At 52.0% G+C, this 18,158-nt stretch overlaps 1 protein-coding gene across 2 annotated transcripts in view; it reads left to right on the top strand.

Annotated features, from left to right (window-relative positions):
- Positions 1–18,158, top strand: part of NLRP5 (NLR family pyrin domain containing 5) — a 43,888-nt gene that overhangs the window by 12,298 nt on the left and 13,432 nt on the right. Inside the window, exons 4-8 of one of the 2 annotated variants that reach the window (XM_089319709.1) lie at positions 2,572–2,628; positions 6,919–8,524; positions 11,412–11,582; positions 13,412–13,579; positions 16,796–16,966. In XM_089319709.1, the coding sequence (XP_089175835.1) occupies positions 2,572–2,628; positions 6,919–8,524; positions 11,412–11,582; positions 13,412–13,579; positions 16,796–16,966 (2,173 nt within the window). The remainder of the gene's footprint in view (positions 1–2,571; positions 2,629–6,918; positions 8,525–11,411; positions 11,583–13,411; positions 13,580–16,795; positions 16,967–18,158) is intronic. The other variant, XM_089319710.1, reaches the window with a different exon arrangement.

Here is an 18,158-nt window from a genome sequence, read left to right as displayed (position 1 = left end):
GCAGGAGAGAGAAACCAGAAAATGCAAGATCAGCTCAAACCAGTGAAGGCAGAACCTACAGGGAAGTGCGGGCTTGGGTAGCAGCTCGGGTTCCCCACTGCTATCCCCACTACCGCCTTTCGTCCCAACCTCCCAGCAGCCAGAGTCGTCCGGGAAATCTAACTCCTTGACTCCAGAGCTTGGTCCGGGTTGTGGTTGGAAACTGCCTTTTAAGCAAAAGTCTGAGTGTTTGAGATCTGAGGCACAAGTCTCCCACTTGTAGATGACAAATGGCTCCCAGCTTGGTGTAAGTCTAGGCTTAAGGTATCACAAGCTGTATGATCCTTAGACCCACAGAGCTGTATCCTGCTTCTCGGAATGTTCAGAGCTGAGCAATGCTGTGGAACACACACTCGGACAGACTCGTCTGGGCAGCCAGAGCAAAGCAAAACTGGCCAGTGTGGGTCTAATCAAACGTGTTAGGGAATTCTTCATGGCTGCCATTGTGTTTAAGAACAAGCACTGTGCCAAGTGCCTTGGCTTACAGAGCTTAGAAGGATCCCATATGGCAGTAGACGTCTTGACGGTGGTCCAGTAACTGGGATCCAGAGGCTGAACGGAGTGCCCATAGCCTACACAGGTAAACTGAGGCAAGCGGGGCTTGTGCAGAAGATCTGAAAACTCAACCACTAGACCACACTCTGCCATGGTGAGACTTGGGTAGGAAGAGATGACACAAAGCATTCTGCCAGGGGCCGGTGTGCACTCGTCTCCCGTCTCCTACCCACTGTCCCACTGTTCATAATACAGCTGTGAGCCAAGCAAAGAGCTGTGAACAAATGGATTTTCACATCTTCTAGTTACATCTTCAGGGAAGCATAGATTCTTGGCCCATTTCTGGGTTGTGATCGTAGATCTGTGATGCTTCATGTTTTGAATTCTAGAGCTTCGGCACATAGGTTTTGCCAATACTCTCATTTAGTGGATTTGCATATCACTTTCTTCATGTGTCCTTTTAAGCACAAAAGGTTTTAATTTGTACAAAGATAAATGCATCTTCTCATGCTGCATTCTTGGTATCAACTAAAATATCAATGCTGTATCATGATTTACATCAGTATTTTGTTTTAAGGGTTTTATAGTCCTGGATCTTAGCAGCATTTGGGTTTTTTTTTAATCCATTTTTCACATCATTGTTGTACATGGTATGAGGGAGTGACTGGGGAGTCCAATTTCATTCTTCACGTGGCTGGCTACACAGTAGTTGGGCCAACTTCTGACTAAGTCTATTCTTTGCCCTGCTGAATTGTCCACTCTTGTCTGATGTCAGTTGGCCGTGGATGTGTGTGTGTCAATTTTCACTCCACTGATTTGTGTGTGTGTCCTTGTGCCAGCGCCACACTGACTGTACTGCTTAGCAGAAAGTGAGATTCTACAACGTCAACTTTTTTTTTTACTGCTCTGGGTCCTTTAGATTTCCATATCTATTTTAGGAAGAGCTTGGTAACGTGTGCTAAAACAGCAGGTATTTTGGTATGGATTACGTTAAACTCTGCAGACCAGCGTTGGATACACTGCCACATTAACAATATTAAGTCTTTCTACTTTAAGATTTCTTTTTTTTAAAGATTTATTTATTTGAAAGTCAGATACACAGAGGAGAGGTATAGAGAGAGGTCTTCTGACAGTTCACTCCCCAGATGGCCGCAACGGCCGAAGCTGTGCCAATACGAAGCCAGGAGCTTCTTCCAGGTCTCCCACGCGGGTGCAGGGGCCCAAGGACTTGGGCCATCTTCTACTGCTTTCCCAGGCCATAGCAGAGAGCTGTATTGGAAGAGGAGCAGCTGGGACTAGAACCAGTGCCCATATGGGATGTCGGGGCTTCAGGCCAGGGTGTTAATCCACTGTGCCACAGTGCTGGCCCCTTAAGATTTCTTTAATTTCCTCTAATAATGCTGCTTGGTTTTCAGTATGTTAAGTCTCAATATCTCACTTCTGAACTCTATTCCTAAAATTTTTTTTTGGTGACAGGCAGAGTGGACAGTGCGAGACAGAGAAAGGTCTTCCTTTTGCCGTTGGTTCACCCTCCAATGGCTGCTGCGGCCGGCACGCTGCGGCTGGCGCACCACGCTGATCTGATGGCAGGAGCCAGGTGCTTCTCCTGGTCTCCCATGGGGTGCAGAGCCCAAGCACCTGGGCCATCCTCCACTGCACTCCCGGGCCACAGCAGAGAGCTGGCCTGGAAGAGGGGCAACCGGGACAGAATCTGGCGCCCCGATCGGGACTAGAACCCGTTGTGCCGGCGCCGCTAGGCAGAGGATTAGCCTAGTGAGCTGCGGCGCCGGCCTATTCCTAAATATTTTCTTATGCCCCTGTAAGTGCAGTCACTTTGGTTATGCCGGTGTATAGAGATCTGATTTTGAATCTAGTGCCTATTCAGTACATTCTACCCACCTGTTACACCAATGGTTGCCCTGTTCCTAACTGGCTGTAAGATGAAATCTGGCATGGCAAGTACTAGTGGTTTGGGCTGTCTGACCTCCCTTCTGTGAATAATGGATGAGTGTTGGATTTCATTCTCTTCTCCTGCAGAAACCTCACAAGCCAGAGGACAAGACGAGGCAGCAGCAGCAGAGACCCAAGACCAAGGTGAAGGGGACAAAACTGCTCCCTCTGTTGCTATCTGGAAGGAGGTTGGGTGCAAAGATGGTCCAGGGAGTTCTGGTAACAGGGGAGTTCAGTTTCCCTCTTCATCCTCACTTGTCTTTGTCTGCCCCCTCCCTAGGAGACCTGCAGATGGGCACCACTGATGGCCCTGTGTGCCCACTAGGACTATCCATAGTCACACCCTAAGGAGATCCCAAAGAGCCACCATTCTGTGACCAAGCACAGGCTAGTCTGACAGCCCTGTGCTCCCTTTAGCTTCACTTAGTCCTTCCCTAATTCTGTCAACCAATATTGACTACTACCATCTGAAGACCCGTGGTGGAATTAGTGGTGACAATATACTTACTGCCTTCCTGGTGTTCATGGATTGGAATTGCAGTCACTAAACCAAACAAGGGTTAAATGAAAGACCGATCCCAAGGTTCTGTGACTGTGAAATGTTTCTTGATTTTTTTTTTTTTTTTTTGCCTTGGGTCGAATTCCTGTACCTTAAGATTCACCCTCCTAAGTGTACAGTTCAGTGTGGTTTAGTAGATTCAGTCATCTGACTGTCACCACCATCTAATTTCAAAGCTTTTTCTTCTCCCGCAAAAACACCCCATATTTGACAGTCCCTCCTCTCCCTCCTCTCCGGCTCAGCCCTGGGAAATCACTCATTTCTGTTTCTATGAAGTCATCAACTTGATCTTTCCTGTGAGTGAATCACATGGCACGTGGCCCTTAGTAACTTCTCATTCAGCGTGATAATTTCAAAGTTCATGTTGTATGTGTCAGTGCTGCATTTTTATTGCATGTCTTTGTAGGCGCACTCTCGCGTAGCTGTGTAACATTCTGCGTGTGCACGCCACACTTCCCTTACCTATTCTGCGATAAATAGGATTTCTGTTCTCCTCACTTCTTGGCTGTTAAGGATTCCGTTGTGAACCTTTGTATACAAAGAGGAGGTGATTTGATCTGCGTGTTAGAATCAAGATGTAAGATGACTAGAACTTGGCGTTTGAGGTTCAGAAAAGAGGCATCAGGAATGTCTCTCCTCCTCCTTGGAAAGTCTTGAGGTGATGCTCGGGAGCCAGTGGCTGAAACTGTAAATGCTGAAGTCAGTCCAGCTTCTATTCTGCCAGTCCAGCATGTTGACCCTGTGGGACTTATTTGTTGAATCAATGTTTGAAAAACTAGTAGGTAGGCCGGCGCCGCGGCTCACTAGGCTAATCCTCCACCTAGTGGCGCCGGCACACCGGGTTCTAGTCCTGGTCGGGGCACCGGATTCTGTCCCGGTTGCCCCTCTTCCAGGCCAGCCCTCTGCTGTGGCCAGGGAGTGCAGTGGAGGATGGCCCAAGTGCTTGGGCCCTGCACCCCATGGGAGACCAGGAAAAGCACCTGGCTCCTGGCTCCTGCCATCGGATCAGCGCGGTGCGCCGGCCGCAGCGCGCCGGCTGCGGCGGCCATTGGAGGGTGAACCAACGGCAAAGGAAGACCTTTCTCTCTGTCTCTCTCTCTCACTGTCCACTCTGCCTGTCAAAAAGAAAAAAAAACTAGTAGGTGCCAGCGTGAGGGATTCTTCAAAAAGACCATGCGAGTGTAAATCATGGAAATACTATGCATGGACTTCAACTTTTTGCACCAACGTAAGCATCTTCTTACAAGTTCATTTCCATGAGCTTTTTGATAACCTCTTGTGCTGTCGGCTTTGCGCTGGGCTGAGGAATAAGTACAGATACTGATGCCGTTTCTGGAAGCCTTCCTCTGGGCGAGGCACTGTTCTCCACGTCTTGTGATGGTCGTGGCAGCCTCCTACAACCATAGAAGGGGAGGCACTGATGTCCCTGCTTCTCAGGTGAACAAACTGCCATAGAGGATTGCTAGGAGGCAAAATTAGAACTGTGTGTGGAATAATGACATCGATACCTTTTCCAAAGAGATGTCACAAGTGTATGCTTTTTCTCAAGTGTCACTTATAGAAAACATAAGAAATTGGCTCATTTGAAGATTTATTTTATTTGAAAGGTAGAGAGGGAGAGAGAGAGAGCTTCATCTACTGGTTCATTCCACAAATGTCCACAGCAGCCAGGGCTGGGCCAGACTGAAGTTTCTTCCAAGTCTATCACATGGGTGCAGGGTCCCAAGGACTTGGGCCATTCTCCACTGCTTTCCCAGGCACACTAGCAGGGAGATGGATCTGAAGTAGAGCAGCTGGGACTCAAACTGGCACCCATATGGGATGCTAGCATCGCAGGCAGCGGCTTTACCCACTATACCATGATGCCAGCCCCAGAAATTAGCTTTTTTTGGAAACCAAAGACAATGTTAGTTTTTTTTTTGTGTGTGTGTGTGTGTGTGTGTTTTGTTTGTTTGTTTGTTTTTTTGACAGGCAGAGTGGACAGTGAGAGAGACAGAGAAAGGTCTTCCTTTGCCGTTGGTTCACCCTCCAATGGCCGCCACGGCCGGCGCACTGCGCTGATCCGAAGCCAGGAGCCAGGTGCTTCTCCTGGTCTCCCATGGGGTGCAGGGCCCAAGCACCTGGGCCATCCTCTACTGCACTACCGGGCCACAGCAGAGAGCTGGCCTGGAAGAGGGGCAACCGGGACAGAATCCGGCGCTCCAACCGGGACTAGAACCCGGTGTGCCGGCGCCGCTAGGTGGAGGATTAGCCTAGTGAGCCACGGCGCCAGCCCAGTGTTAGTTTTTGATACTTGGAAATTGAGACCCCTGTGGCACCTGGTGGTGAGTTAGACACCTCAGCGTGGCTTCTCAGGGAAGATTTGGGGCTCCTCAACGCAGACACAACTGAGTCCTAGGAGAGGCAGACGTGGCTGAGGAGGAAGCGATGAAGGCCGGTGTGAGCGGGAGACTTCTTCCCTGGGTTCTCAGGAAATCCACAGTCCAGGAGCAGGGCCAGTCCTGAATGGGAATTGGTGAACTTGATCCCATCGGTCTGAATTCGGTCAATAGAGATTCAGATCTCTGGGTTTTATGTGTGTCTGTTAAAGGCTTTCCTGATAGAGCAATGGAGTAGATCTAACAGGACTTCCATTTAAAGGTTTTTGAATAGAGTTAGCAACTGTACTACACATTTTGTGTAGAGAAAATTTTGCTGTCCTTTAAAAAAATGATAGAACCAGAAAATCTAAGGTCCAAGGATATGGATTTTTTTTTCCATATGCATTGATGTCAGATTGTTGAAGTTAGGCATGCTAAGACAAAGTAGCTTCCTCAAAGGGCTTGCATTATAAACTGAGCAAGGAAAAGTTAAATGCATAAAGGAATTATAGTTGAGATAAAAGTAGAACAGAAATGAGAAGATCATGACTAACAATAGGTGCAATTTATCATTTTCCAGATCCTGTGTTAATAAATGCCAACTATACATTTTTTCCTTAAATATCACAACCTCTGGAAGAATGGCGGCTCCTTGGTAGGGAAATAAAAACCCAGAGAACAAGGCAACTTGTCTCAAACAGGTATCAGGTACTTCAAAAGTTCATGGAGAATAGTGAAAAGTAGATTTTGGTGCAAAAAAAAAAATTGGGAGATGCATACATATGGCGTCTTAAAGTTCCTGAAGAGATGAAGGCCATGTGTGAATTATTTTTTGAACAAAAATTTTTAATCCCATCTTCGGTCATCTTTTGAAGTACCCTTGTACAATTCAGTAGAGCTTGCGTTCCAAGAAGGGCTTATCTGACCTCTGGAGGTGTCCTCCGTTTTAGAGTGGAACCCCCTCACTCACTCGCCACACCCTCATTGCGTAGAGGTGTGCTTTCTCCCATGGTAGCCTGAGGATAACACGAGATGCTTGCCTGTCCCGGCAATGTAGCATTAGGTCACTGGGCGATGTGCCGTCGGCTCTCCTAAGCTTGTCTATTCTGGAGACTGTCTGGTGTAGGTTATCCATCCAACAGATACTGGCGTGCTCACAGGATACCAGGCACTGTTAGAAGCACTGAAGACCCAACAGTGAGTAAGAAAGTCTGTACTTAGAGTCTGCTGGTGGACGGACAGTAAGCAAACGGGATGCTTCAGGTCTTCAGTGCTAAAGAGAAATCGGGTACAAGAGACAAATAGAGTTGAAGCTTTTCAGAAAGGGAGTCTCCCGAGAAGGGAATGAGGGATGGGGCTTGGGGAGGGTTCATTGCTAGGAAGTAACGAGGCGTCTGTGTGCGGGCTGTCTCTCACATGGTCCACTGGTTCGGAGGCTTGTGTCTGGTATCTGACTTATATACTATAAATCAAAGCGTTCTTCAAATTGTTGCTGTGTCTTTCTCTCCCGTCCAGTTTCTGATGATAACACTGACAGACGGGACTACAAGGCGCACGTGAAGAGCAAATTTGCCATCAAGTCTGACTCGCACAACGGCTCTGAAAATGCGGCTTCGGACTGGCCAGAGATGCAAATGCTGGCTGACATCTTTAACCCAGACCAGCGGGGCTTTCGGCCCCGGACCGTGGTTCTTCATGGGAGATCGGGAGTCGGGAAGTCGGCTCTGGCCAGGAGGGTCATTCTGCGCTGGGCAGAGGGTGCGCTCTACCAGGACCTGTTCAATTATGTCTTCTTTCTCCATGCTAGTGACATTAAGTGGAGAGAGGAGAGCAGCTTCGTAGAGCTCCTTGCCAGGGAGTGGCCACACCCCCAGTTTCCGGCCACGGAGATCCTGTCCTGCCCGGGAAGGCTCTTGTTCATCCTTGATAGCTTTGATGACCTGGACTCTGCACCTGGGCTTTGCGCCGGGAAGCTGTGCACAGACTGGACTGAGAGGCGCCCCCGGTGTGCTCTGGTGCGCAGTCTGCTCAAGAAAGCCCTGCTGCCCGAGTCCTCCCTGCTCGTCACCGTCCGGGACGTGGGTATGGAGCAGCTCAAGTCGCTGATCGTGTCTCCCCTGTACCTGGTGGTGGGAGGCATCCCCGTGCAGAGGAGGATACAGCTGCTCCTGGAGCACATCCCCAGCGAGCACAGGAAGATGCAAGTGTTGCATTCGGTGGTGGACAACCACCGGCTCTTTGACCAGTGCCAGGTCCCCGCCGTGTGCCTGCTGATCTGCTCAGCGCTGGAGCTGCAGGAGGCCGTGGGGAAGAGCCTCGCGCCCACCTGCCAGACCCTCACTGGCCTGTACGCCACGTTCGTGTTCCATCAGCCCACTCCAGGGGCAGCTTTGCAGCGTTGCCTCAGCTACGAAGAGCGAGCTGTCCTGAAGGGCTTGTGCCACGTGGCCGTGCAGGGCGTGTGGAGCAGGAAGTCCGTGTTCAGCAGTGATGACCTGAGGGCTCACGGGCTGAGTGCGTTCGAGCTGTCCTCCATGTTCCCCATGAGCCTCCTCCTCCAGGGCGTCCACGGGGAGAGGCGCTATGCGTTCGTCCACCTCAGCCTCCAGGACTTCTTTGCCGCCCTGTACTACGTTCTGGAGGCTCTGGAGAAAGAGACGTCTTCCTGCTCCCTGTTCTTCGAGGCTGCGCAGAGTTGGCTGGAGCTGAAGCAAACTGGAATCGACTCCCGCTTGGCTCGCGTGAAGCATTTCTTGTTTGGCCTCATGAGCAGAGAGGTGATGAGGACCCTGGAGATCCGGCTCGGGTGTCCCGTGCCCCAGGGGGTGGTGAAACGGGAGCTTCTGCACTGGGTGTCCCTGCTGGGGCGGCAGGCCACCGCCTCCGCCCCTGCGGACGTCATCGAGTCCTTCCACTGTCTCTTTGAGACTCAGGATGAGGACTTTGTTCTCGAGGCGTTGGACAGCTTCCAAGATGTGCGGCTTCCGATTAGCCAGAGGATGGACTTGATAGCATCCTCTTTCTGTCTCCGACACTGTCGTCATCTACGAAGAATCCGGGTGGACGTCAAAGACCTTTTCTTAAAGGATGAGTTTGCTGTGTGGCCCACGATTCCCCCGTGGTGAGTACCCCCATGGAATTGCGTCTCCGTCTTCCTACCGCCAGTCCCTGATAGGATTTCCAGAAATACCTGAATCCCCAGGTTGTCCCACCAACGAAAACCATAGGACTTCAATCTGGTGCAACAGCGATGGCTGCATGCGCTCTTCCAAAGCACCCCCCACCCCCCCAAGGTTATTGGAGATGGCGCTGAGTTTGCAACCCAGAAATGAGGGTTTTGAAGCTCCTCCTTTAACAGGACAATGCAGGTGGATGCACTGCCTGCCTGGTGTCGGGTCCAGAGCCGTGAAGTCCAACAGAATCTTCTGTGATGGTACAAGTGTTCCACAGCGTCTCGTCCAGTCTGGTGGCCTCTGGGCGTGCTTGCTTACTGAATGCTTGGAATGTTGTGGGACTGAGGGTGTGAACTCATTTACTTTTTCATTTTTTGGTAGATGTTTTTTTATTTGAAAGACAGTTACAGAGAGGTAGAGAAGTCTGGGGCTTGCACTGTGGCGTAGCAGGTAAAGCCGCCACCCGCAGTGCTGGCATCCCATATGGGTACTGGTTCTAGTCAAGGCTGCTCCTCTTCCAATCTAGCTCTCTGCTATGGCCTGGGAAAGCAGTGGAAGATGGCCCAGGTCCTTGGGCCCCTGTACCGGCATGGGAGACCTGGAAGAAGCTTCTGGTTTCTGGCTTCGGATTGGTGCAACTCCAACCATTGCAGCCATTTGAGGAGTGAACCAGTGGATGGAAGACCTCTCTATCTGCCTCTGCTCTCTATGTGTAACTCTGACTTTCAAATTTTTAAAACAAGAGGTCTTCATCCACTGGTTCACTCCCCAAATGGCTGCAATGGCCAGAGCTGAGCCTATCCAGAGCCAGGAGCCTCTTCTGGGTCTCCCACATGGCGGGAGCCCAAGGACTTGGGCCATCTTCCGCTGTTTTCCCAGGTGCATTAGCAGGGAGCTGGATTGGAAGTGGAGCGGCTGGGACTCAAACCCAGCGCTGTGCCCTGTGCTGTAGGCAGGGGCTTTTAAGCCGCTGTACCAGGGCACTGGCCCCTTATTTACATTTAAACAACCACCCGTGGCTAGTGCTTTCTCTGAGTGGTGCTGAATGCCAGTCCTCCTGTTACCCAAACTTCTGACATTGGTCAGGAGGTGGTGCTGTCAGGGTTTATGTCCCTGGTCTGCTGCCACTCAGCAGTGTGGCTGTGGGCAAGTTATTCGACTTCCTGTGCTGATTTGTTCGTCTGTAAAATGGAGGCAGAGGTATCTATCGATCTGGTAGTTAGGGGAGTTGATGCAGCTGAAGTCCTACGAACTGTGCCTGATGATGAATGTGTAGATGCTGGCCAGAAATAGGAAAGTATTTTAAAACTCCGTGGAAGACAGAATTTCAAAAGCTTAGCCTAGGGTCAAAAAAGAATCAAAACCCATCCACGGGGGGGGTCTTCAAAAAGTTCATGGAAACACACATTATGAAAACTATGCATGGCTTTCAAAATCTTTGTTCCAAGAAATTATCCTTTTAGTTCTTGTTTATTTAAAGGAAAAACAGTGAGCTCTCACTTGGTTAGCTCCCTAAATTCTTAGAACAGCCAGGGCTGGGTCTGGCTGAAGCCTAGAATTCAGTCTTGGTCTCCCATGTGGTGATACTTGAACCAGCACCGTTTGCTCCTCAAGGTGTGAGTTAACAGGAAGCTGAGACTGGGAGCGGAGCCGGGACGTGAACCTAAACATTCCGTATGGGATGCTGGTATCCTAACCAGCAGGCCACACACCTACCCCGTGCAGTTGATTCTTTGAGGCGACCCCGAGAGAGTAGACAGGTCCCTTTTCACGAACGTGGGAAGGTGAGGTTGGAGGCGGGACAGCAGCCTGTGCTCAAATTCCACGTGGCAGCACGGTGTTGGGAACCACAGGCGCCAGGCTGTGTGGTGGTCTTGGATTTCTCTCGCGTAACTGACACTTTGTGTCCACTGAGCACTGCTTGCTCCCCGCCCCCACCCCAAGCCCCTGGGAACTGTCATTCGGCATCTGTGGGCTTGACTGTTCTAGGTACCTCGTGAAAGTACAATCATGCCGTATTTGTCCTTCTAGGATGAGCATATTTAATTGAGCACGTGGTCCTCTGTTAAAAATGGCCAGGGTTCCTCCTTTTTTAAGGCTGGGTGATCCGCCATTGTGTGTCTACACACACCAGAGTGTCTTTACCCATTCACCCATGGATGGATACTTTATCTTCTATTTTTGTTTCAGGTTTGTGTGTTTTGGAAGTCAGTTACAGGGAGAGACAGATCTTCCATCTGCAGGTTCATTTCCCAGGTGGCCACGACAGCCAGCACTGGGCCAGGTCAAAGCCAGGAGCTTCCTCCAGGTCTCTCACTTGGATGGCAGGGAGCCAAGCACTTGGGCCATCTTCTGCTTTCGCAGGCTATTAGCAGGGAGCAGTAGCCGGGACATGAACTGGTGCCCGTATGGGATGCCAGCCTCAGCACTTTATTTTCATATCCAGACCTCTGTGCTATCTCCTTGAGGTCCCTATACTGGGTCCTTTAGGGAGATAGCCAGGATGAGATTGCTGCTTCCTGATAACTATTTAATTTCTTAAACTTTGTTTTCCATAGAAGCTGTTCCATTTGTACGTTCAAAGGGGGAGCTAGAACGTGAACAATTTCAAGAGCTGGTGTCCAATTCTAGTATGCTCCCATGGGTATCCGTCTTCAAGGGGCAGCTGGATAGAAGGCTGAGGGTGAGGTAGCGCCCTGGAGCTGGCCTCGGGGCCTCTGAAGCCAGCCCTGCCTTGCCTGAGCAGCTGGCTGCTCCCCGACACCGTCAGGGTAGCCGCTCGTGTGAGGATGCATTCCACGGTCGGACACCTGTCTGTCTCTCTCCCCCACACAGGATGCAGACCAGGACCCTCATGGACGAGTGCTGGGAGAACTTCTGCTCTGTGCTCGCCACCCACCCAAGCCTGCGACAGCTCGACCTGGGCAGCAGCATCCTGAGCGACTGGGCCATGAAGGTGCTCTGTGCCAAGCTCAGGCACCCGGCCTGTAGAATACAGACTCTGATGTAAGGGCTGCCCCACCGGCACGGGCAAACCCCTTCCCCTGGCGCGGCCACGGCTCCCCGCGGCGCCGCTGGGACCCCTCCAGTGTATTCTGCGGGATGCGTGCTGGGAGCGGTCTAGGTGCCCAAGTCCAAAAGCCAAGAACGGGGAAGGACAACAGGCCTCGGAGGGGATTGCTGGAGTGGCTCCGTTCCCTCTGGGTTTGGCAGGGTGGGTAGGAGACAGGAAGGAAGGCTCACGGTAGAACGTGAGCCCGAGCCGAGGTCAAAGTCTGTGCAACTGTTGAGCAATCCGAACGCTTCTAGGCTAATCAACAGTTACACTCGGCACTCTGAGTTTGCGGGTCTGTTGTAGGCACGAGGGCACCACCGTGGGCGTTTGGAACAGGAGATGAAGTGTCCACCCACATGGGAGCGCTCTGGGACGAAGCAAAACCCAGGGGGCGCCCAAGAGGAGCGCACGTTCCATTGCGAATGTCTCGCCCTCCTTGCCACTTCTCCCTCCTCTGGTTTCTTCAAGCTGGGTTACGCTGAGGAGTTCTGTAATCCTAGGACAACCCCTGTTCACCTGAAATCGCACACCAATATTGCATCTGCATGCTGCAGCTCCCATGCCTCTGTCCATTCCACGTGCTTGAATGTTTGCCATCCAACCAGAGCTGTAGGGAGGAACTGTGAAGGCATTGGGGCCTCCTGATGCCCCACACAGCTTCCTAATTCCCTAAGTAACCACACTCGCATCTTTGAAATTTCTGTAAGGTTTTTCTTTCTTTTTTTTTTTTTTTTTGACAGGCATAGTGGACAGAGAGACAGACAGAAAGGTCTTCCTTTGCCGTTGGTTCACCCTCCAATGGCCGCCGTGGCCGGTGCGCTGCAGCCAGCGCACCACGCTGATCCGATGGCAGGAGCCAGGTGCTTTTCCTGGTCTCCCATGGGGTGCAGGGCCCAAGCACTTGGGCCATCCTCCACTGTACTCCCAGGCCATAGCAGAGAGCTGAAATGGAAGAGGGGCAACCGGGACAGAATCTGGCGCCCTGACCGGGACTAGAACCCGGTGTGCCAACGCCGCAAGGCAGAGGATTAGCCTAGTGAGCCGTGGTGCCAGCCACTGTAAGGTTTTCATGCAGTTATGAGCATACACACATTGGCATACGAGTGCTTCTCTCCCAAGTAGTGTCCGATCACAGTCTTGACATTTGACCTCGTCCTCTCTGACTTGGCTAAATATCTGTAGTGTGTCCCACACTCAGTAGGCTGCCTCGTGTTTTCTGCTTCAACGCCATCATGTTCAACGCCTTGTTGAATGTGGCCCCTGTAGACTAGGCTCTGCAAGAGTAGGGACTGTGTGTTGCACGTTCTGTTCCCAAGGGCTGACACTGTGCAGTGGCTGAAGCTGCCACTTGGAATCCCATGTTGGAGGCTGGTCTAAGTCCCAGCTGCTTCACTTCTGACCTAGCTCCCTCCTAACGTGCCTGAGAAGGCAGCAGATGGGCACCGAGGTGCTGGACCTCTCTACCCGCACGGGGAGACCCGGGTGGTGTTCTGGCTCCTGGCTCTGGTCAGGCACAGCCTCGGTCATTCGGGCAGTGAACCAGCAGAAGTAAGACATATTTTTCCTCCCTGTGTCTGTAGATCTGCCTTTCAAATCTAAGATTTTAATAATCTATTCCCAGTTTCTATTACTGGGAGTCCTAAGTGCTCAATTATTTACTGCTTCAAAACGAAACTTAAATCATTAGAGTTGGAACAGGAGAAGCGTGAGAAGGAGAAACTGGGACGCCACTAAACCTCCCCAGCGTCTGATCCGTCTTTGGTCTTTTGCCCTTCTGCAGACTGAAGGGCGCACAGGTAGCCCCGGGTCTCCAGCACCTCTGGGTGACTCTCCTCACGAACCGCAACATCAAGCACTTGAACTTGGGGAACACACTCCTGAAAGAGGAAGATGTCAAGATGGCGTGTGAGGCGCTCAAGCACCCCAACAGCCTGCTGGAGTCTTTACGGTAGGTTGGTAGGGTTTTCCTTTGTTTTTAACATTGACCAAAGATTGCAAAAAGAGTCAACAGTTTAGAAAAAAATGTACTAGAGATGGATGACGGTGACACTTCAGCAAGGAGGTGCCCGGTGCTGCCCAAGTGTGTGCTTGAAAATGTAAGTTTTGTGTTAACTCTCTGGCCACGATAGAAATATTTCAACATTTCCTGAAGATTAAAAATACTAGGTCTCCTGGCCCTCCAGACGGCTTCTCTCAATGGTTGTGTTTAACAACTCTCAAATGATGTCTAGCTTGGGTAAAGCAACATGGAGGCAGAACACACGTGTCCTCCTGTGCCGTGATCACGGGTGCAGATCGTGTGGCCTTCGCTGCTACCCACGGCAGCCACGGTCTTCACTCTCCATTCCAGCCGCACACGCCCTCCCATGCCTGATCACTGACACCCACTCGTGCTTTCTACCAGCACGATGTTGCCATCTTGACAACCCTAGAAAAGTCGAGTCAGTTCCGTGTGGCTCTGCCCACTGCTCTCAGATGGCCTTGAGTTCCAGCCAAGTTCTTGCGTCATCGAGTTCATCTTTTTCCGCTCTGAGCGCTTACTTGGTGGCATGGGTATGCTGCAGTTAGGTTTTCTTTGTCTTTTTTAAATATCTTATTCGAAAGAGTTACAGGAAAAGGTAGAGGCAGCGGTCTTCCATCCGCTGGTTCACTCCCCAGACAGGTGCAACAGCTGGAGCTGTGCCAATCCGAAGCCAGGAGCCAAGAGCCTCCTCCAGGTCTCCCACATGGACGCAGGGCCCAAGGACTTGGGCCATCGTCTACTGCTTTCCCAGGCCACAGCAGAGAGCTGGACTGGGAGAGGAGCAGCCGGGACTAGAACTGGCACCCATATGGGATGTCTGCACTTCAGGCCAGGGCTTTAACCTGCTGTGCCACAGCGCCGACCCCAATTGTCTTTATTTAAGCTACTTAGATTTTAATTACTTCTTAACATTCTAATTAACATAAAATACTTGTACATCTTTATGGGATGCGGTACAATTTTTAACTTGGCATAAACTGGTGAAGGCAGGCAGTAAGCCTTCTCCTTTCGTCTGGAGCCTTACCAGCTCTTTATACAGAATCTTCCAGTTCTTTATACAGGAACACACAGAACCATGTATCCAGAGACTTCCTAGTTGTTTGCAGGGGTGGGCTATTGCTACAGTTCATAAATGCTCGACACTGCTCCCGGATGTTTGTGGGACCCTGAGGCAGGAAGCGTGAGCCCTGCATTGAGCTTGAACTGATGCGTAGCAACTGTGGAAGAAACTTTGTACTCTTTGTGTCGTTCCTTGGTAGCTAGGCAACTGGGCTTTAAGCATGGAACCCAAGGAAGCCAGGTGAGCGCATGGGTGTCATTGCAGGGTGGAAATGCCTCTGTCTTCCCTGGAAGCCAATAGGAGGCAACTCTCCCCTCCATCGATGCCTCACAAATACGTAACTGGAGTTTGGACTTGGAGTAAGTGAGGTGCACATTGTCGGGGAAAAGCAGGACGGGTTACTGGTGCCAAGGAAGGAGTGTGGGGAAAGCAGCCCATTTCTGGGAGCGCAATGGCCGTGCCCTCCCACTGTGGGGAGCATTGCTCCGTTTCTTTCGTTCAGAACTCCCAGAACCTAGAGGTGCTCTGTTCCCAGCACCTGGGCGTGGCATGCCCCAGGCGTGTACTGGCTGCAGGGCTGGGATGGGGTGAATTTGACAGAGGCAGCATTGTGAAGGAATCTGGTTGAAAAGCATCACATCGAGGCGCCGTCATTGTCCAGTGTTCAACAAGCACAGGGATTCCTCTATCTTGTCGTGGGGAAGGCACAAGCGAAGGGGGTTCAGTAGGGAGGTTTTAAAGCCTGACCTGGAAGTGGTGCAAATCACTTCCCCTCACATCCTCTCAGCTAGAATTCGGTCATGTGACCCTGCCCGCTCCAAGGCAGGCTGGGAAAGAGTACAGCTCTGTCCAGGAAGAAGCCAAAGCAGGCTTGCACACCAGTCTGCACCCCAGTTTCTCATCGGAGACGGCAAATTCAGTCATGAGAATGCTAAGCTATTTCAGTAGCTGGTGAAGTGCTGAGGGTAGGATTACTAGGTCATAGGCTAGAGAGCGACTCGGCTCTCACAGACGTTGCTGATTGTCGGAGGAGATTGTGCCTCCCAGCCGTTGCTTGCAGACCTACTATGTGCTCTCGCAGCTGCCAGAGATGCAATAGGGGACAAGGCAAGTCTCTACCCTCACAGAGGCAATGTCCCGGGGATGGGGCAGGGGGGTGGACAGCAGGCAGGTGCAGATGCCAGCTGGTGGTCGCTGCCATGGCTGGGATCATGTCTGCCCAAGGGGAGGGGAGCAGAGTGGGGCAGGTGGGCAGGGTTAAGTAAGGAAGCGAGTCCGGCTTCCTGTAAAGAGAATTGAACGAGAAATAGAGCCTGTGACGACCTCCAGTGGAGAGCGGGTGGCATTGCCCAGGGTGTCGCTCCCCCTCTTCATGGGGGAACGACACTAAGCCCTGCCTAGGCTTCATATCCGAGTCACGGCACCATTATGTCGCTCCCCGTCTTCGTGGAGGAACGACACAGGACCCTGCGCTGTTCTTCTGTCTACTCGGCCCTCCCCGGGTGGGCTGCTGGTCCCTCCCGGGTGGGCTGCTGGTCCTTCCCGGGTTGGCTGCTGTCCCTTCCACCTCCGTGGAAGGGCAGTTCCCCCTGCCACATTCCCCACTTCCGCGGGGGAGCGGCACACCGCCGGCCGGCTCTCTCGGGGGCTGCACAGGTGTTCCCTCAGATGTTCCCCTTAGATGTTCCTCGTGCATGCCGTCTCTCTCCTCCTTTATAGTCCTCTTCCACCAATCCCAACTCTGCTACCCACACGCCGAGTACGCTGCTCTCCTCCAATCAGGAGCAGGTCCCACAGTTTATTGGTTGAACTGGAGGCAGCTGTATAGAAGCTGTTTCCCTTCTCAGCACCATATTGTGGGAGAGCAGATGCATAGAATAAGTCTTAATTCCAGTAACTTAGTCTAGTCCGAGTTGCTCCCAGTTGCTCCCCACACAGAGAAGGACCCGAGAAGGCTCAGACCCCGAGGGGCAGCGGCAGGCAGGGTCCCCAGGCCAGAGTGGCCGCTGGTCTGTGCCGAGGAGATGGGCGTTGCTTCTGGGGAGCGCTGGGGCCGTGTGTCACGCTGCCTGTCTCTGCAGATTGGACTCCTGTGGACTAACCCAGATCTGCTACCTGATGATCTCCCAAGTCATTCACAAATCCACCAGCCTGAAGACCCTCAGCATAGCAGGGAATAAGGTGACGGACTGGGGGTTGAAGCCCCTGTGTGACGCCCTGAGGCTGTCCTGGTGTTCCCTGCAGAGGCTGATGTGAGTGCTGTTTTCCACTGGGGTTGTCTGACCCGAAACCCTCCAGGTTATGGGAGGGAGGGGAATGGGCTGGTGGGCATCAGCCGCGGGTGAGGGTGGGAGTCGGTGCCCCGATGCTGGGATACAGGAAAAGACAGTGACTTCCGGGTCTGCGCCTGAGCTCTAAGTTGATGTGAAAGATGGGAGCGGGAATCCGTCTACATGGAGGCCGACCCGTGGTCTTCCTCGGAGCATGGGGCTGGCCTGCATGCGTGGGTGGGTAAGCCTTGAGTGGGTTATGACTGTTCCACCCCGCAATTGGAGAGCTTTGCTTGGCCAGTTACCGGAAGGGGTTGGTGAGAAGCAGCAGGGTTCAGACCAGAGCAAAAAGTCACAAAAGGGAGGGGCCAAGGCGAGCATCATCCAAGCAGCCAATCAGAAAACTCCTACCTAGGCAGAGAAGAGGGGCTGAGGGCAGGGGCAAGTCCCAGCAGTAGTGCTTCCACGTGGAGACACAAGGGGGCAGCAGTCCTGCACCTGGAACCGCGGAGGGGCCTACGCGGGTGTCCCTTTCTTACTGGAAACTTCTCCAAAGGGAAGGGGGGAGGGAGTAACAATTAGAGAAACCACTGACAGACGTTTTAGCTGTGCCAATCACAGTGCTCGAACTTGTCCACACCTACTCGCTTATCCAGCTCCAAAGGTCTGTCTTGAGCTAACTGTTGATGGATGGGAAGACAGTCTTGGAAAGGGGCACCCAGGTCTAGGGGGGAAGGTGAGGTTCAAGGCTGTGACTGATTTCCCACAGCCGTGCTGTCCACGCACCCGCTCACCACAAAAGTCTCCAGTTAAATAACAGGATTTAGCTTCTGAGCCATGCTGGGCACACAGCTTCCTCCCGGGGAAGGCAGCTGCTTGCTTCAAGCCATTCCAATCGATTGCTGCCGTGTCTCGGTCTTCTGGAGTAACCTTAGAATTCACATTTTTGTGAATCTAAATATTTTCCAGTAACCAAAACCTTCTTAAACTGCTCACCTAAATAGAACCTTGAACCCTTTGTGCCACGTGGGCCTCCAGGCTACATGTGGCTGAAGGTAGAGCCAGCAGTAACTTGGGACTGTTGATATGAATTGAGAGCCACTGCGTAAGTTCCAACTCGCTGCCTGCACCCCACAATAGCCATGTGGCTGGTGGGTACCTTAGTGGACAGCGC

The sequence above is a fragment of the Oryctolagus cuniculus genome, chromosome 18 (assembly GCF_051225735.1).
Source record: "Oryctolagus cuniculus isolate XC-2025 breed Fujian yellow rabbit chromosome 18, ASM5122573v1, whole genome shotgun sequence".
Classification (NCBI taxonomy): domain Eukaryota; kingdom Metazoa; phylum Chordata; class Mammalia; order Lagomorpha; family Leporidae; genus Oryctolagus; species Oryctolagus cuniculus.
The sequence above is the reverse complement of the archived record's forward strand: the minus strand, read 5'-3'. Positions and strand labels throughout refer to the sequence as shown.